This window comes from Drosophila subpulchrella, chromosome 3L (assembly GCF_014743375.2).
Source record: "Drosophila subpulchrella strain 33 F10 #4 breed RU33 chromosome 3L, RU_Dsub_v1.1 Primary Assembly, whole genome shotgun sequence".
Taxonomy (NCBI): domain Eukaryota; kingdom Metazoa; phylum Arthropoda; class Insecta; order Diptera; family Drosophilidae; genus Drosophila; species Drosophila subpulchrella.
The window spans coordinates 5,663,420-5,682,856 of record NC_050612.1 but is presented as its reverse complement, the minus strand read 5'-3'; the positions used below and the strand labels follow the sequence as shown (position 1 = coordinate 5,682,856).

General features: G+C 40.9%; 5 protein-coding genes across 9 annotated transcripts in view; 2 read left to right on the top strand and 3 right to left on the bottom strand.

Moving 5' to 3' along the window:
* The first annotated feature begins 221 nt into the window (after positions 1-221).
* LOC119552820 (deoxynucleoside triphosphate triphosphohydrolase SAMHD1) lies at positions 222-5,486 on the top strand. The gene is made up of 5 exons (XM_037862672.1): positions 222-545; positions 3,718-3,884; positions 3,947-4,118; positions 4,180-4,880; positions 4,942-5,486. The coding sequence occupies exons 1-5, from the start codon at positions 399-401 to the stop codon at positions 5,006-5,008; spliced, it is 1,254 nt and encodes a 417-aa protein (XP_037718600.1). The 5' UTR covers positions 222-398; the 3' UTR covers positions 5,009-5,486.
* LOC119552821 lies at positions 2,753-3,602 on the top strand. Its single transcript, XM_037862673.1, has 3 exons — positions 2,753-2,946; positions 3,000-3,208; positions 3,266-3,602. Exons 1-3 carry the CDS (start codon positions 2,836-2,838, stop codon positions 3,531-3,533), a joined length of 588 nt encoding a protein of 195 aa, XP_037718601.1. The 5' UTR covers positions 2,753-2,835; the 3' UTR covers positions 3,534-3,602.
* Positions 5,456-19,437, bottom strand: part of LOC119552818 (heparan sulfate 2-O-sulfotransferase pipe-like) — a 41,410-nt gene continuing 27,428 nt past the window's right edge. Inside the window, exons 4-7 of one of the 5 annotated variants that reach the window (XM_037862670.1) lie at positions 15,561-15,878; positions 15,260-15,504; positions 15,046-15,200; positions 14,807-14,985 (exon numbers count right to left, since the gene is read on the bottom strand). In XM_037862670.1, coding sequence (XP_037718598.1) covers positions 14,807-14,985; positions 15,046-15,200; positions 15,260-15,504; positions 15,561-15,878 — 897 coding nt within the window. Of the gene's footprint in view, positions 5,792-6,000; positions 6,156-6,274; positions 6,835-9,228; positions 9,502-9,558; positions 9,714-9,781; positions 10,342-12,070; positions 12,298-12,430; positions 12,586-12,643; positions 13,204-14,806; positions 14,986-15,045; positions 15,201-15,259; positions 15,505-15,560; positions 15,879-17,786; positions 18,138-18,421; positions 18,988-19,437 lie in introns of those variants that run through there. The other 4 variants (XM_037862667.1, XM_037862669.1, XM_037862666.1 and 1 more) reach the window with 4 other exon arrangements.
* LOC119552822 (heparan sulfate 2-O-sulfotransferase pipe-like) lies at positions 7,143-9,166 on the bottom strand (the record flags this gene model as incomplete). The annotated part of the gene is made up of 3 exons (XM_037862674.1): positions 7,143-7,332; positions 8,388-8,542; positions 8,610-9,166. Coding segments are annotated over 3 exons (888 nt in total), but the record flags the coding sequence as incomplete, so codon positions are not given.
* LOC119554657 (heparan sulfate 2-O-sulfotransferase pipe-like) lies at positions 10,473-12,006 on the bottom strand. Its single transcript, XM_037865658.1, has 4 exons — positions 11,857-12,006; positions 11,036-11,598; positions 10,815-10,969; positions 10,473-10,749 (listed from the first exon to the last, which is right to left on the bottom strand). The coding sequence occupies exons 1-4, from the start codon at positions 12,004-12,006 to the stop codon at positions 10,559-10,561; spliced, it is 1,059 nt and encodes a 352-aa protein (XP_037721586.1). The 3' UTR covers positions 10,473-10,558.

The window sequence follows — 19,437 nt, the reverse complement described above, 5'->3', positions numbered from 1 at the left end:
ATAAACTTAAGACCTCAAAATAGGCAAGCACAAGTAGATGACATTAGCAAACAAAAATATTAGACTTGCTATCAGCGAACTGGTGAATCTTCTTTCTCATCAAGATTAAGGACATGTTCGACTTTTGTGGTTTGAATAGCGCGCCAAGACTGTGCAGCTTATGACGCATCCCTGGTCGATAGCCGATAGGTCCAATCAGCTGTTTTCCCCCATCCCCACATTTACAGTTGTGTGCGGTTGCTTGACAAATCGAAAATTGGCCATAAAACTTCAAACAAACTTCCTGATGTAATATATTAGCACAAATCGGCGGGAAGACAGCATTCACGACGTCGTGCTGCTCGCATTTTCGATTTTATTTCGGACGCGGATTGTCGAGGAACGGGAATCCAATTAGAATGTCAGCCAGCGCAGTTATTCGCTCCCCCGCGCAGCGTCGCCGCACCCTTCCCACTCCCCCTCCCTTCGATACCAAACTCCCCCTTATCCGGCAGCAACAACAGCCAAATGAACAGCAACAACAACAACCACCAGCAGTCCAATCGGTGAGCTTTCCCGCTTTTCCTTCCAGCTGTGCAAAAACAGCTGATTGATTGCACTGGCGAAAATTCCAGATTGCACTTGACCCATTTCCGTTAGTTGCGATCGTTATGTGCCTTTCGCACTGCGTTGTGTCACTTAGGCATTTTACACTAGCCGTTGAAGCTAATTTGTTTTTCGTTTCGGAATGTTTTTGTTATGCAAATGCTTAAAATCAGACAAATGGTTGTTATAAACAATAAAGTGCAGTGGCGTGGCCAGGATTTAGTTGAGGGGTATTTTCAAAACGAATTTGTGTAGCTTACATTCTTTTGCATAGAGTTTAGCCTGGATACTGGTTTTCAATTTTTTCCGTTCTACAATTTACCCTTTTCCCTCCCAAATTAGGATCATATTTTAAATTTAACGCACATCATTAATATCCACAGCATCTACGATTTTTTATTGTATAATAGAATTTTGTATACAACTTCCGTTAACAAAACACTTAAAGGCAAATCTATATGCATAGCACAATTATTTTTAGCGGAACCTCTTATTTTTGATCTGTCTAAGAATATACTGACAAAGTTTTATACTCATATTACCAATGCTTTGGAAGAAATGCAAGAAAACGCATCCCATTTTGTATGGATCGTCCATGCAAACCGAGAACTTTGAGACCTGTTTTCTCTTTCTTTAATTGTACGATTTCTTTTAGTTTAAATAATTGCATGTCCTGTATTAAGTCGATCGAGATTTATGATGGGAAAGGAAATTAAATTCTCTTCTAAGTGACAACATTATATTTTCTAACACGGATACTAAACAAAATACAACCACTTTTTTCTTCAAAATCGTTCTTATCTAAAAGACAACTATATTACCTTTTAAATGATAAAGCTCGATGGGTTCAGTATAGCTCTCTCAATTGTATACCAAAAAACTAAAAAAGAAGGCGTTTCGAGAAAAACTCGTTTACAGTTTTGAACACTTTTAAACGCGCCTTCAGGCACTTCCACTTAGAAAATTACAACTTTGTAAGTACTGAAGATATTGATCTAAGTTTTAAGGCAGCGTTTTTCAAATATAGTACAATTGAACAAAAAGTTTTTAAAAATCTATATTCGGATCGTCCAAAGGGGGTGCCTCTTACAAAAACTAAGTGTTCTTTTTACGAAGCCTGCTATAATCCGATGTTTAGAACCTGAAGAATTATAGCATATTCCTATTTGGATTATTGAAATTTGTTATAAACTAACAAATTTAAAAAAAGGGCACCTTTCAAATTAAAAAAAAACACAACAATCGCATTAGGATCACCCCTGATTATAACTTATTTACGAATGTCACATTCATACTTAAGTAAATTGTATTTTTCTTAACAATGTTTTAGAAGTTGTTTATAATAAACATGTTTATTGATTCAATCACTTTATATGCTTCTATGGTGACATATTGTGTGTACCATGTACATACATATGTAAGGAATGCCATTAATTTTGACTTTTTTACAATGCTTACAAAGTAAGAAACTCTTATGCAAACATAAACTTTGTACTCGAGTGGAAAGATGTGATTGTCAGCGAAAAAGTTTCATCTAAGGCTGATGGGTTTGGATTCAGCAAGCTTATCTGAACTCCACACGTTTTGTTTACAAACGAACATTAAACATATCGGAAGCCAATTAAAAGAGGCAAAATAATAAATTCGAGAACGGAAGCTACGAAGCTCATCTAGTCATACATGGCTACAGACTTCTCTGGTGATGCTGATCCAGAATAAAAGTAAAACAAAATGTATTCCTACTTAGTTTTTCTTAATTCTGTTTATTTTTTATTAAAAAAACCCTTGCCTTCGTAATCGACAAGCTGGGAGTTAGCTGGGTCGTTCGTTGGGACATACTCATATACTGTCTTTAAATAAGTTAAATAATTTCTCCCCACAGTTTTGAGCACTCTCTCTTGATCTCCAAGAGTCCAATTTACTAAAAACTTGCTCAGATTTGTAATTAAAAATACCTAGATCTGAATAACGGGCGGCTAAATAATAGTTGTCGAATTTGAGATGATTGACGAAAGAAATCCCCAAGAAGTTTTCTCGTCTGCATGCTAAACCAAAACTAAACATTATAAACTTCTGGGCTTGAAACTAACCTTTATTTTAACATGGAGACGATCAAGTTGCTCCAGATTCCTTAAATATAGTGACCTAGCGTTAAAAGTCTCACAAACTCTATACTACAAACACTGAATAAAATACAAGTTTTACCTTAAAAACACATATGTCGGCAGGGTCCGTTTGAAAATTGCAAAAATGGCATTTTCTGCAAGCTTAATTATACCACCTCCTCTGGGTAGTGATATTCCGTATGATGATTCGTTGAAGCGGCCAAAATATTATCGGAAAGTTGTGGCCCAATTGACAGTAAGAACTTGCGTATTTACCAAGATTTACTTTACCAAGATCGACTGTTGCAGGTCAGCATGGTTGTGACATTGACCACAGCAGCCATTGTTGTGTTATTAAGTGAAAGTGCGTCGTATTCCCTATCGAAAAATTGGAAGCTGGGGCTTGCAGCCTTAATTTACTTGACAATAATTAATTTACTTGTATTTTGGAAATCTGCAAGCAAAACCGTTTTATTAGCTTTGTACGCTGCAGCCCAGATGATGACCCTCCCATATTGGTAGGACTGTCCTGTTGGAAATGTTCTTTCCTGTTTTACCAAATTACTCATTCACAGTGCCTCGCTTATTCTTAACATTCAAGGGATGATCGATGGCCATCTCGAAAAGAAGGAGTATATTATGGCCGCCATAGGTCTAGTTCCAGACATCATATGCCTAAGTATTTTTATAGTCTCCATGTGCTTGGGGGGTGGTGGTGGTGGTAGTGGAAGCAGTTCGTTTTCCAGTACCAGCAGCAGTGGAAGTAGTGGAAGTTCCAGTGGAGGAAGCAGCGGTGGAGGAAGCAGCGGTGGAGGAAGCGGTGGTGGAAGCGATGGTAGCTAAATTCACATACCATTCATAACTTGTATTTATATGTTCACCTAAAAGTAAAGGAATAAATGAATTCAACAAGTTATTCGGCTTTTAAATCTATAACGGGTTCTAAAAAATCTAAGTATAAGACAACTAGTAGTCAATTATACATTTAATACAACAAAAATTATATCTTTGTCCCTTACACTTTCAGATGCTTATTGAGGACGAGGTTCATGGTGTGATTGAACTGCCCAGCCATATTCAGGAGATCGTGGAGCATCCTCTCTTTCAGCGACTTAAAAAGGTCCACCAACTAGGTCTCATACCATGGTCCCTCGATAAGAAGGCCAATCACAAGCGATTCGATCATTGTCTTGGGTAAATATTAAGAACGTATAATTTAAATTAAAATCGAAATGTATATATTTTTCATATACAAGAGCCTACAAAAGCGCACAGGACCATCTAAGGGCCATCTTACGGAACTCGCACTATGAGCCAAAACTACCGGATTGGTGTCGTCAGGCGGTGGAGATAGCCGCCCTTCTTCACGATATAGGACATGGACCGATGTCACATGCTTGGGAGTTTGCGTGCCATCATAGTTTTGATGTAAGTTACATTTAATCCGGTGTAGATGTAGGATAAGGCTTACGACTTGACTTTCTTTTAGCACGAGCAAAACGCATTGGCCTGTGTGGATCTAATTTTTAAAGATGCCGTTAATCAGGAGCTGGTCTCCTTGAGGGACGATGGTAGCGGGCGAGGAGTTCAATTGATAAAGGCTTTGATTCTGGGATGTAGTGACTCTCTTTCGTTTCCCATGATGGGTCATACATACATCTTTGATATTGTTCATAACCGTCGCTGCGGATTGGATGTAGATAAATGGGATTACCTGCGCCGTGATAACAATCGCTTGAAAGTCCTCAACTCAGCGGAAATGGATTTTAATGATGTGTTTCTTCAGGCGCGCATATCGGCCGATGGACAACGCATAGAGTATCGTTATCAGGACTACCATCGTATATATCGCTTGTTCGAGGCCAGAACGCGGCTCCATGTGGCTGCTTATCAATGTCCCCGTACATGTGCCATGGACGGTATTTTTGCCAGTGCAGTACAACGATTGGCTCCTGAACTTCTTAACATTCGATCGGATAGCCCAGAATGGCTAGAACTGCACGATGATCAAGTTTTACAAGTAATTGAAAAGGATCCCATATCGACATATATAAAGAATCCCCAAAGAATTGTAGAAGTGTCAAGCAATGATTCTTCCGCATTGAATATCATACGGGTGCATAGAGAAATACCCGGTCCTTGGGAGGCTATGAAATCAAAAGAGGCTTTCGCGTTGTTTGGTAATAAGCGGTATGCAAAATATATTTAATAATCATAAACAATTTCCTAATTTTTTTTTATCTATCCTCAGCAAAAAGCGTCCAGTTAATCGATGCGCCAACCCGACAATAGTAAACAAGTGCTATAAGTTAGTGTAAAAATCTCAAGCAGAGAATTTCCAGTTCATAGAATAGTTTATGTAAAAACCACCAACCAATCGTTCTTTTTCCTTAAATTCGCTATCTATATTTTAACCGACTTATTTTCATGACATAATATATAAATACTCGAAATGTTGTTTAAGTTTTGTAACCCATTATCGTTGATTTTATCAAGTTTTTTTGTTATCAGTATTTTTTGTGCTCTCCGTTTCATAGACAAAAAAGTTTAAATAGTACAAAAGCAAAGTGTTCTTAGGATATTCATTTATTAGTTTATACATTGTATTATCATAATCGTCTTAAAACTAAAATACTAAAACAAAAATTTCAACAGTTCACTTGAAGACATCACAATACAAATTCAGGTCTTTCTAATATTAAGTACTTACTAATCAATATAAATATAAGATGGATTTGTCATATTTTTGATAACCATTTTGAAATATACACAAGAAAAACAATCATTTAGCTAAAACATAATGGGGAACTTAGCTGACTACAGGTTTGAGTACAATTTTGTTGGTCATATTTGTTTCTACATTTGTTCGCGATTTTTAAAGTATCCAATTTAATTGCCAATTAGGCCGGGCAGATGAGCTGAATCTGTGATAATTCGCTGGGGTAAGTGGGCAGCTAAATATTGTTTGTGGAGTCTCTGGCGGCAAAACTGATAGAACTCGATCTCGTTTGTAAAGTTCCGACGCACTATATCCTTTACATGTTCGCTGACCGGCGGCTTGAAATTGTTCTTATTGATTTTCGTTAAGTATTCAGCGCTAGCTATAAGGTGATAAATCAAAATAAATAGATGTGGTTAGAGGTATATAGCTCATGTGTCAAGTTAATAGAAAGTTTTCAGCAAAATCCTAGCACAATCCCTAATTTGATAAAAAAATCATAAAAAGATTTATTTTTTTAGATTATTATTAGATTACTTTAAGAGTGGCTGAATTGAATTTTATTTGACCACTAGATTTCTATAAACTTACTTGCATAAATTTCTCGAACTCCTTCAAAAAATCGTGGTACATATTTTTCCAGGACGGAGAGTGTGGTGTTGAGATCTTCGAGTACACCTACAACAGCATACTGCTGCTCTACGGCAAATTTGGCTCGTTCAAGAGCACCCAAGGTGTTAAAAGGCCTAGAAATGTATTAGTCATTTATTAAAAAGATAATTTCCCAGTTTTATCGTATACTTGTTTTAAATAACTCAGTAACAGTAACTTTGATATTTTTAAGGCTACAAAAACAGAAACTTACGTGCACTCGTAGTCGTGACCGCAGAAAAATAAGCTCTGTCTGCGATGATCGCCAATTCCCTCCACCGTGACTCCCTGAGTATAGGTGCACTCCTGATCGCCATTAAGAACACATGTTTCAAAATCCTTCTTAAGCCAAGCAGGATGGGGCAATGGTAGATCGGGAAAGGCTGCTTTCCGCTCCACAAAATACCAAGGAGCCCTCACGTAGTAAAACCAACTGATGACACGCTCCACAGGGTCACGAACCACATTTAGGTAAATTGGTTTGGGCAGGTTGAACTTGGTAAAGTTTGTAAAGCACACATGCTTTATAAAGACTGAGGGTTCCGGGAGCTCACTGATCACCTCGGCCATTTCCTGCTGCTGGTCCTCCGCCAAACGTATTGTCTCAACTTTTTGGACTGCATCGCGATGGAACTGAAAATTATTACGCTCGGAAAGTCGTCGAAGAAGCTCCATGAACGTCTGACTTCCAACTTTAGGAACTCTATTGAAGAATACCAGTTCCATTTGGGCCTTGCGGGTATTATTCAAGTCCCGCACGTTTAAGGAGGACATCTGGTAAGAAGGTTCAAAGGAAGGTTTTAAAATAAAATACAAAAAATGTATAGATGTAATAATGTGGTTTCTTTTACCTTTAGATCCTTGGTACTTGATATGCATTTTGGGCAAAGGGTATGTTTTTAATGGCCTAATTAGACATTCAAATAACTGGGCAGAACAGTTTCTTAAACTAATCGAACAGCTCAGACGTTAATATAGGACAAGAAACCCTTCAATAAACCATTTCTTTATGAAAAATACAAAATATTTATATATACATTTTCATTTTATCAGTAAAAATAAATTTCTTTATTTGCGTTAGTTTTATCTGAAACCTTTAATGAAGATTGTTCTCGAGTTGCAGGGCCAAATATTGTTTGTACAAACGCTGCTTGCAGAAGTAGTAGAACTCATATTCGTTGGTAAAGTTCCGCCTTACCATCTCCCTAACATCAGGATCTATATGGGGCTTGCGATTATTGCGATTCCGATTTCGAATAGCTTTGCTGTGCACTGAAAGAGATAAATCCATGACTCTTGATATTTTGCCGACGATACTTGAACACTTTTTGAATTTAACCCGGGGACTACCTACATTTATATAGAAAACGAGCGTGATTGAAGAATCTGGGAATGTATTTCTCCAACACAGTCAGGGTTATGTTTCTTTCTTCTAATGTGCCCACCACAGAATATTCTTTCTCCACTCTTCGTTTTGCTACCTGTATAGCGTGTGGGGAATTAAAGGGCCTACAGAAGGGTTATACTTCAAACTTAAGTCAACGAAGCCTTGAACTACTCACAAGCAATCGGCTTCATTGCCGCAAAAGTACAGGGATTGTCTTTTGAAGTCCTGAATATAATCCCCCACTGAATATTGGACGAAGAGGCATTCTGGACTTGCACTTCTCACACAGTCGTTGAAACTCTGTTGGTACCACTCATCGGACCTCTCAGGACGTCCCGGGTACATCCTTCTGTATATTGCTCTCTTAACCCAAGAGCGTCTCTTGTGGAAGTCTGTAATCATCCGATCGATGGGATCCTTTACAAGGGAGATATATATTGGTTTCTTGTACCCATAGCTATCAAAGTCCAGCCAATTGGAGTGGGCCATGTAGATCGATCCACTCTCCAGTTCATTAGCCCATTCCGCTTCGGTCAGCTGCTCCTTTTCAGTGCGAGTTCTGTTCATCGTTCTAACAGGTCCATTAAGCACCACATTGATATCATTCATGGCGGCAAGTTGCCTGAAAAGTGGCAACATTTGCTCGCTGTCCACTCGGGTTGGTCGATTGAAGACCACAAGTTCAGAGCCCGCGTATCGAGTGTTGTTCAGATTCATTGGGGTCACCCGGCCGAGCTGGGAAGGTCAGGGGTTTTTGTGGGCTCCATTAAATATCAAAACAAAACACAGATGGGAGGATGATAAACGGAGTGTAAATGGTGTAACTAACTTATACCGATAACTATCCCAGGATATAACCAACATAAAAGTGTTCAAGTATTCAACAAAACCAATTGAAATTCGATCAAATCAAGAATTGGAGGCATGACAAGTAACCTACACTCGAAGATATTCCTGACTCCCTTGAAGAATCTTGGGATGTAGGCTTCAAATACAGTTAGGGTTATATTAGTCTCTTCCCAAGTTCCAACAACTGCATAGTCCCGTTCCACATGTACTTTGGCTAGCTGAATGGCACGTTGAGAGTCGAAGGGTCTGAAATATGTTCTTCACTTGAAATATGTTCTAATGGAAAGACCAATTTTTGTTCAAATCTACTTACAAACACTCTCTATCGTGACCGCAGAAGAAGAGAGTTTGCCTTTTGTAATTACCCACTGCCTCTTTAACACTTCCAGGTACATATTGACACTCTGGGTCACCACTGCGAACACAATCGTTATAGCTCTTTTTAAACCACTTCTCCGGTTGTATTGTCGCGTTGGGAAATCGTCGAAAGTGGATGGCGTTGCGGTAACTACTGCGAACGTAGTAATACCAACTAATCATCCGCTCCACGGGGTCGCGAACCAAGTTGATATAGATGGGTCTTGGCAACTGATATCTGCGGAAATTCAACCAATTGCAATGTTCTATGTATACAGTGCCTGGCTCCAACTCGGTCACCCAAAGGGCCTGTATCATTCGTTCTCCAGGCGATCGTGTTCGGGATATTATATTTAATGGTCCTTTGGTGACTACTGTCATGTTATTATAAGGAGCCATCGTTTGGATGAGTTCCATCAAAGCCTCACTTCCAACTTTGGCTCCACGATTGAAAAAGATCACCTCCAGCTTAGAATGTTGAGTGTTGTTCAACTTTTTGCTACTCAACGAAGCAAGCTGTGATTTATATAGATTGAATTGGTCTAAGGTTTTTGAAAGACTTCTATGGGTTTTTATGTTAGTTACATTTACTACTGAGTACTTTATTAAAGAGCTACAAAGAAACTATGTCAACAACTAAAGAAAGATCAGTCTTAGAAGTTAGGGGTTATTCAGTCGTTCCATTTCATATCGCTTAAGGGCTATATACTGCTTATATAGACGCTGTTTGCAGAAGTAGTAAAAGTCGTATTCATGGGTGAAGTTACGCCTGACCATGGCCTTGACATCTGGGTCCACCTGGGGCTTTCTATTATTGCGATTGCGATTCTGTAAGGTCTTTTGGTACACTAGAACGGAGATGTTTAGGTGCTAACATCGAATTATCTTTTATGTGGAATTCTTACTGTGAAATATCATTTTAGCTCTAGCGAAATATCGGGGAATATAGTGCTCCAAAACTGTAAGAGTTATGTTGGTCTCCTCCCAAGTCCCCACCACAGCGTATTCTGATTCAACCCTGCGCTTGGCTATCTGAACAGCCAGGGGAGAATTAAAGGGCCTGAAATAAGGTTTTGGTTATGGAGACTTCTCTTGAGGTTGGGACTTTAAGCCCTTTGCAGCACTCACAAACAGTCCTGATCGTGCCCGCAGAAAAATATAGATTGCCTTTTGAAGTTTCCCACCACATCGCGAACTGCCAATGGAACATATTGGCATTCTGGGTCCCCACTTCTCACACATTCGTTATAGGTCTTTTTAAACCAGGCCGTGGGCTTAATGGGAGCCAGGGGATTTTTTCTGTAGAAAATGGCATTCCTATATGAGTTCCTGACGTAGTAATACCAGCTGATCATTCGCTCAACGGGGTCTCGAACCAGGTTGATAAAGATTGGTTTGGGAAGATTGTACTCATGGAAATCGATCCAAGGAATATGTTCTATGTAAACCGATCCCTCATCCATGTTATAGACATAGCCAGCAGTTCGGGCTTGTTCCAGTGGCTTGAGTTGCCTTTTCGATCTCCTGCTAATTCCATGTTTGTCCACCCGGTAGTGGTTGATATTCTGCAGGTGCTCCATAAATTCCATCAGCGACTCGCTGCCGACTTTGGCGCATCTTGTGAAGAACAGACGATCCATTTCGGCCTTGGCTGTATTGTTCAGTCGGCCAGGCGTTAGGTCACCTAACTATTGGGGGATGGGGTACAGGTTTAGAAGGGGTTTAGAAGCTTCATGGGAAGGGTACACATGCCACACAACAAACGATAAGACACAGATATGGATTCAACGTGTAATAAAAGTGTGGGTCTAGTCTACGGTTTTACTGAATACTATTTATTAAAATGTGAAGATTTGTTCGCATATATATCACCTACTACAATCTAAATGTCTGACTTTAAACCAACTAGTTTAAAAGACCATGCTTCTCCAACTCCTTCAAATTGAGGGCCAAATACTGTTTGTATAAACGTTGCTTGCAGAAATGGTAAAACTCGTACTCGTTAGTAAAGTTCTTACGTATCAAATCCTTAACTTCAGGCTCTATAAACGGTTTACGTTTGTTCTTGTTCCGATTGGTGATCTTGTTATTGTGCACTGTTTAGAAATGGGTAATAATATGAGTTCCATTTTTAACTGATTGTCGAATTTTTAGAACCTACTTTCATACATGAGCTTGGCCCCGCGAAAGAATCGTGGAATGTAATTCTCGAGGACGGTCAGTGTAATATTTGTGTCCTCCCAGCTGCCTACAACAGCGTAATCCCTTTCCACATGCTCCTTAGCCATTTGCACGGCAGTCGGCGAGTTAAAGGGCCTACAAGATTACCATTAGTTAAGCCCATGGACTTAGGAAAACTGTTCACTATCCCTATCAACTTACATGCAATCATCGTGATGACCGCAAAAAAACAATGATTGTCTTTTAAAATTGGCAAACGCGTCCTTGACCGTATGGGGTACATATTGACACTCGGGATCTCCACTCCTCACGCAATCATTAAAGTTCTTCTTATACCAAGACTCGGGTCTTATTTTCTGATCAGGCCTTTTCCGGTACTCGATGGCATTCTTGTAGGAACTTCGGGCGTAGAAGAACCAACTAATAACCCTCTCAACGGGATCGCGAACCAAGTTGATGTAAATAGGTTTGGGTAAGTCGAACTCATCAAAATCAAGCCAATTTATGTGCTCTATATACATGGTACCATCCTCCAGGTCGGCGACAAGCTCGGCGGACTCACGTCTCTGCTTTTTGTTCATTTGACGAAAGGATTTTGTATGGAGACCATGCCTTTCGAGTGTAAGATCATCATTGTACTTTTCCAATGCAATGAAAAGCTCCAGCATCGCTTCACTCCCGACTTTGGCAGCACGATTAAAGAACAGTACCTCGATTTCTGCATTTTTTGTATTGTTCAGACGACTCGTGCTCAGGTGCTGAAGCTAAAGATGATGAGGGTTTCGATAAGAGGAAGGTCATCCTGTTGATCCCGTGCCTTGCCTGGTTAGTAAGCAGCGATCTTAATAATTCTAAAATTCTTTCCGACTGTAAGCGAATTGAAATATTTTCCTTTGAGTGCGAAGGTTCGAGGATAAGTAAATGTAAGATTGGCTTTAATTTTTTCGGTTATAAAGCGATAGATTTAACTTGGTAGTGAACTTAAGTTCTTAGCAATCCGTTTGCAATGGAATTGCGCATACCCAAGTTTCAAAAGAATAATGATTAGTATCCCTAGATGGTAAAGTCCAGTAGAATTCCAGCAAGACATCTTTAGTTTTGGCTTTAAGATGAAAGGGACATTTGGAAAATAGCGGTAGATAGTGAAGAAATAGAAGTAAAAATTTCGGCATTCAAGAAAAGTCTTAGGTTTTCCTCTCACTTTTATTAATTTCGTTTTAAAATAAATCTAAAGAACTAGTTATGTGTGGCCATATCTTTGGCCTCACTTAATCTGGCCAATGATTTGTCCACCCGCTTGAGATCGTTCAGTTTGAGGGCTAGGTACTGTTTGTGCAAGCGCTGGCGACAGAATTGATAGAATTCGATTTCACGTGTGAAATTCCGTCGAACCCTATCTAATATATCCTGCGAGATATGCGGCTTCATTGGGTTAACATTTTGCTTGTCGACATGCAGACCCGCTGTAAAATATATGTTTCTATCAAATTTCTGGACTTCTAAAGATTATAAAGAACAAAGTATTTTCAAAATCAGGAAACTTTTCGGTTTTCGAACATTTCCGTGATTTTAAAGACTTTTCCCACATAAACTTACAGTAGTACATTTTGGAGGCATCTGCAAAATAGCGAGGAACGTAGGCCTCTAAAACAGCCAGGGTTTCATTCGTGTGCTCCCAAGTTCCCACCACAGAGTATTCCCGTTCCACATTCATTTTGGCCAATTGAAGGGGCAGACGGCCATTAAAGGGTCTACAGAGGGATTCGAGGGTTCACTGAGAGGAAAAGTGGGTAAGCAAACCTAACTCACGTGCACTGGAATTCATTGTGACCGCAGAAGAACAAAGTCTGTCGCCGATGATCGCCCACACGTTCCAGCAGAGAATTCTCGATGTAGGTGCATACCTTTTCACCACTTGTAACGCACTGATCGTATTCGGTGTTCACCCATTGGGGATTGGGCATTTCTCGATTGTTACGCCTTCTTCCAGGGACAAAGACCCACGGAGCTCTGATGTAGTAATACCAGCTGATAACTCTCTCCACTGGATCGCGAACCATGTTGATGTAAATGGGTCTGGGCTGTTCATGTTTGGTGAAGTTTAGGAAATTCACATGACTTGCGAATACTGATCCGTCTTCAAGGTTAACGATATTATCGATCATGTCGCTTTCCTCAGCGGGTTCCAGAATGGGAATGACTCCTCCTCTTTGGGGATCCTTTTCTACCTCGTAGTCATGGACTTTACCCAGCTGTCTCATAAGTTCAATCAGCTGCATACTTCCTGTCTTCGGAACCCGATTGAAAAACAACACATCGATCTCCGCCTTGGGGGTATTGTTTAATTTATCAGGACTTAGCTGAAGGATCTGCAAAGGTCGTTGGTCACCCTTGAGTTAGTTTCTGATATGGGTGGCGGAGTGGAGAGTGAATTCAAGCAACCAAGCTATTCAAAATGATTAGTAGCGAAAGGAGGGAAAGAAGACTCGAATTGAAATTTAGGTGTAAAAATCATTTGGTAAATCCCCGTATTTATTTGCATTTGGTAAATTTCTTTGCATTTAAAACTAAGACGGCTAAAACTCGTCCTTATACACTGCAATATACTGCTTGTAGAGTCGCTGCTTGATAAAATAATATAGCTCGAACTCGAAGGAGAAACTGGTCCTCAGATACTCCTCCACATCCTTATCCAGATGAGTGTCATGCGAAACTGTGTTTATCGTAAATTGTTCTGTTTTGTCTAGATAGGAGAGTTCGAATTTAGCGGAGTTTTGGGTTTATTAATTTATGAATAAACCTACTGTAGTAAACTTTCCTCGCATTGGCAAAATATCGCGGTATGTAGGCTTCTAAAACAGCCAAGGTCACATTTGTATCCTCCCAACTACCCACAACCGCGTATTCCCGTTCCACATTCATTTTGGCGATTTGCGTTGTAGTTTCGGAGTTAAAGTGCCTAAAAGGGAGCCATGGTACTTTATAGGCCATTTAAAAAGTGCCTTATTCCGCGTCCAAGTTTAAACGAGAACGAATATAATGAAAAAATTTGGGTTGCCAGTTAATAAATGTTACAATAAAGTGACTTTACGATTAAATTTGTAATCAGCTCACATGTAACCGAGATTTCTTAGGCTATACTTTTCCCCTAAAAAATGTCTAGTTACTTATACGTTTTAAAAATGTTTCGTTCATCAACATTTCTTCAATAAAGTTGTATCCCTATTAAACTTGGATTAGGATTGAAGGTCTGCATTTCTTTTCCGAAACAATAAAAACCTACGTGCAAATTTCCGAATTTCCACAGAGGTGAAGCGAAAATCTCCTCCAATCGCCGTTAAACGGATTGTGGGCATCAAAAACACAATATGGGGTTACCCGATTCCGGACACAATCGTTGAAAGAGGTGTCGAAAAACTTCTTGGTCTGAATTCGCTTTTTGGGGTTCCGCATCAAACTCTGGGCGAAGATCAGCGGGTGGCGTTGATAATAGTAGGCACTGATAACCTTCTGTATAGGATCGCGAATCATGTTGATGTAAATTGGTCGGGGACTCCCGTGCTTTGTGAAGTTGACCCAATTGGCGTGTTCCACGTAGGCACCGTATTCACCCAGTTCGAACAGCTGATCCACCAGATCCCTCTCATCCTCTTCGCTATCAATCATCGGCCTCGAAGGTCGGACTATGTTCCTGTAAGTGCCAAATCCATGACGATCGCCCAATTGCTTCATGAGTCGCGTCATCGACTGGCTTCCTGTCTTTTCCAGACGATTGTAGAATATAAAATCCCGCTCCGCTTTGGGGGTATTATTCAGTTGAGCAGCGTCCAAGTTTTCCAGCTTAAAATTGGGGAGAGAAATAAGTCCACTTTCTTCCAAAAACAGAATCAAAACCAATAACGACACAGAAAATAAACTACAGGATTGTACGGAGTAAAGTTAATGGAAAAAACGAAAAGTGCACACTGTCCTTCAGAAATGCAGGTGTCTATTTATTGCAAAATATTGTCGATACAAGCGCTGCTTGCAAAAATAATAAAAGTCATATTCCTGGGTGAAGTTGGCTCGCATAATTCGCTTGATGCGTTCGCTAATCTTCGGCTTCCAGGGGTTGATATTCTGCTTCTTAAAGGCCAGACCATTAATGGGTTCTACCGGAAGATATAGGTATTTTTGAGCACCTCTAAATAGCAACTTCAAGGGGACATTACCATAGTAGAGCTCCATGCTGCCTTTGAAGAATCGAGGTATATAGTTTTCGAGTACGGTCAAAGTCACATTCACGTCCTCCCAGGAACCAATCACCGAGAAATCACGTTCTACATTCTGTTTGGCCCTTTCTATTGCTCCCGGGGTATTGAAGGGTCTTGAGCAAAAAACCTTACTGTTAAGACAGGAAACAACCGGAATATCAAGACTACCTACTCGCAAATGGGTGAGTGTCCACAGAAGAACAGACTTTGCCGCTTGTGATCGCCAGGATCATCCTTGAACATAAGACCGTAATAATACCGACATTCTGGATCGCTCGTTAATACACAATCCTCAAAGTTCTTCACGAAATGGGAACGATTCGGAAATTTTCCGGAGACCTCAAAATTTTTTACAGAGTTCCAGGGTGTGCGTATGTAGTAGAACCAGCTGATTACTCTTTCGACGGGGTCGCGAATCTGATAAATCAATGTGTAAGTGAGTAGGCCTTCTTGGAGCCAGTTATTTGTCCTACCATATTAATGTAGATGGGTTGGGGTAAATGAAACGGTCGGACATTCATGTAGTTCATGTGCTCCACATAGACAAAGGCGTAGTCCTCCTGTAGTTCCATGATGCGCACGGCTTCTTGATGCTGGCGTTCTGCGTCCCAGTATACTCCAACGGCCTTCGAAAACGGTGACCGAGCGTTTTGGAAATGGTTCTTTTTACCCAGCCGTATCATAAGCTCGGTCAGGGTTTCACTGCCCGTCTTGGGAACCCGATTGTAGTAAATAACATCGCCAGTATGGAATTTGGTGTTATTGAGGAATTTTGGATTTAATCGCCACAGCTGCAAAGAGTCAGGGCGCAGGTGTACAATCTGAAACCAACCACAGAGAGTCCCACAGACACTAGCAGTACGGATGAGGATACAGAAAAAGCTCGAGCGGGATTCGAGGTACACAGAAAGCAACCTAACACTGCGTTCACACGGAGGTATTTTGAGAAGTATTCACACACAAAGCAATCGAGGACTGTTTTCATAAGCTCAACATATATAAAGTGTAAAAAGAGAGCATTTAATAAAAAGTGGGGGTTCAATTTCAATATTGCTTATATTGAAAATACAACCTTCCTTCTATGTAAGATCAACACAAGGGTAGTATACTGTTCCATTTATTTTATTTTATGTGTTCTACAGTTCTGAGTTTATACTGGCTTTTTACTTATTTAAATTATTCTTAATAGTTCCTACTAATACTCCTCATTGTAATCGTTTTGCTGTTCGGGTACCAAAATGTAGTCATCCTCCCCGAACCGCTTTCCATCGCTCAAGGCAGCGTACTGAAGATACAAACGCTGCTTGCAAAACTCGTAAAACTCGATCTCGTTGGTGAGATTTTTTCTCAGAATAAGTCGAGTTTCGTCGCTGACAATTCGAGTGACATTGTTGCGATTTACTCGCGACAGACGGTCTTTACCCACTGAAAAAATTAATCGGATTTAGATCGGACTTATACTCGGCTTAGAATTCGACTTTCTTACAGTAATATGCCACTTTAGCATTGCGGAAAAATCGTGGTATATAGGCCTCCAGTACGGAAAGCGTAATATTTGTATCTTCCCAGGTTCCCACTACAGCGTATTCCGTCTCCACAGTTCGCTTGGCCTTTTGCATGGCGGCCTCGGAGTTAAACGGCCTATCGAAGGTGTTCGGTTATGAGCGTATTAATGTCCCTATCTACTGCCTACTTACATGCACAGCTTCTGATTCATGCCACAGAAGAACAGCGTCTGCCGGCGATGATCGCCAACGGGGTTCTTGATCTGCATTTGGGTGAAAGTACAGTGGGGATCCTGGTTTTTTACACATGTGTCCAAATCAAGATTCATAAACTCCTCCGAGGGCATGGGGATCGCCTTGTCTCCCAACTTGGCCTGCATATCGCGGTAGTACCACGGTGCCCGAATATAATAATGCCAGCTGATAATCCGATCGATAGGATCACGGATTAGGTTAATATAAATCGGCTTGGGCAAATGGAAGCGAGTGAAGTTAATGTAGGCAATATGTTGGCTATATATGTGTGGCTTTGGTCGGGTTAGGAGATCAGCTATAAGATCATTCTGCCGCTGTTTGTTCATGACGACCGTTTCATGGGCACTGCCCTTATTTCGAGCATGGGTAAAGCCATTGATCTTGCCCAACCGAGCCATCAGTTCCATTAAAGATTGACTACCCACTTTCGGGACTCGATTGAAGAAGACAAAGTCCACCTCGGCGAACTTGGTGTTGTTCAAAAGATCGGCTTTGAAATTGAAGCCCTCATCATCCCCGGTTCCGACACCATAGGCCAGGTCATCGTCCTCTTCCTCATCTTCCTCGTCGTCTTCATAGTGGACATCATCTTCCTTGTGCTTATTGTCGGGAACAGCCAGTTGCTTATCATGTTCGGCCTTATGGTTATGGCCATCGATCTTTCTCTGATGGTGCACATGATGGTGGTGCGAGTGGTGATCGTGATGATGCCCATGTCCTGTTGGATCCCGCATCTCCTCCTCGCTGCTCCGGCGATCATGTACATTATATCCAACCCGCTGGGTAGACGATAGTCTATGTGAGGCTAAATCTGTGCAAAATCTATCGAAGCTAGCCCAATCGAAAGTTCACCAAGCTAGGGTTAGACTTATACCGGAAAAGACCGAAGCAGTACGAAAGTTAGCATAGTTTTATTACTCTTCAACAAACCCTTAGTGACTAATTTCCTACTAACCCCTCAGCTTGGGATTTTTTTCCAGCTGTAGGGCTATATACTGCTTATACAGACGATGTTTGATAAACTGATACAACTCGATTTCGCGGGTAAGATTTTGGCTGAGTATGGTCCTCGCCTTATCACTAATTGACGGTCTGAACATATTCCGGTTTACATCTCTCAACTGGCTCTTCAAAGCGTAGTACTCGTCTTTGGCCCCACTGAAGAATCGTGGGATATAGCCCTCTAAAACCGATAGCGTGGTATTTGTATCCTCCCAAGTTCCAACCACAGCGTAGTGCTCCTCCACATTCTTCTTGGCCCGCTGCATGGCCTCATGGGAGTTGAAGGGCCTGGAGATGGTTGGGTTTTTCTCAGTTTTTGGTCTTACTGACGAAAATGTTCTTGTGGGTTTTGAACCAAAAGCGTGGTTGATCGAAAAGTCGAGGGACTTACGTTTTAAAATACTTTTTTTTTTTACGTACTTCAGGGTGTAGGAACCCTTTTCGGATATATGGATCATGTTATTTAAGGAAAGCTATCTATTTCTTGGGCTTGACGTCTACCTATGACCCCTTCTTGTCGATCAACCTCTCCCATAGCTTTGTTCCCTTCGACCTCTAGAACATCTACTCACATGCACACCTCCTGGACCTGACCGCAAAGATATAGTGACTGTCGCCGGTGGTCGCCCACATTGCCCAGTTCCATTTGCTCGTACACACACTCGGGATCTTGTTCCTCGATGCAGTTGTTAAAGTCCTTTTTGAGCCACTCTATACTGGGCATTTTGACGGCATCCCCAAAGACCTCCACTCTCTCGGCCAAATACCAAGGGGCGCGGGCATAATAAAACCAACTGACCAACCGCTCGATGGGGTCTCGAACCAAATTTATGTATATAGGCCAGGGCTCGTCCATTCGGTCAAAGTCTATAAAGGCCACATGTTTGGTATAGGTGTTGGCTGTCGTGCAGTTTAGCACATCGGTGCGTAAAAAGTTTTTGGTATAGCCGTCGTCCATCAAGACCACTTCGTAGAATCCCACGGCATCGCGACGGGGCTCGAAATTATTGCGCTTGCCCAGGATCTTGAGCAACTCCATCATCTTTTCGCTGCCAGTCTTTGTGATTCTATTGAAGAATATCGTGTCCAGCTGGGCTCGAGGGGTGTTGTTCAGCTGTGCGGTGGTCAGGTGTTTAAGCTGCCGGATTGCAAAAGTTGGGAGTGCTAGTTGGAGTAGTTTCAGGTTGCAGGTTGCTTGGTGTTGGGAGCACAGACACAGAGAAACACGCACATGAACGAGTCAAATACAAGTAGGACAACATAAAAACTTTTATAAAAATAGACTTTAAGCGGTTTGCGTTTTAGTTTTTTTGGAAGCAACAAACAAGGCACCTGGGGCCATCCCATCATCTTAGAAATTTCGCAAAAAATTGCTCACAGCACAGCTGGATACGTGGGCATAAATATTAATCCTCCCCACAACGGACACTTACCTTTACTATTTAATCTTTATAAATCGATTTTCTATCGCTTCTATGTCGCAACTAACTAACGAACCAAAAAAAGACTGCGCTGACAAAATTCCAAGACAGAGTCGAAGTGTAATTTTTGTAGTTTGTTTAGTGTTAGGAGAGATCTTTATAGGATA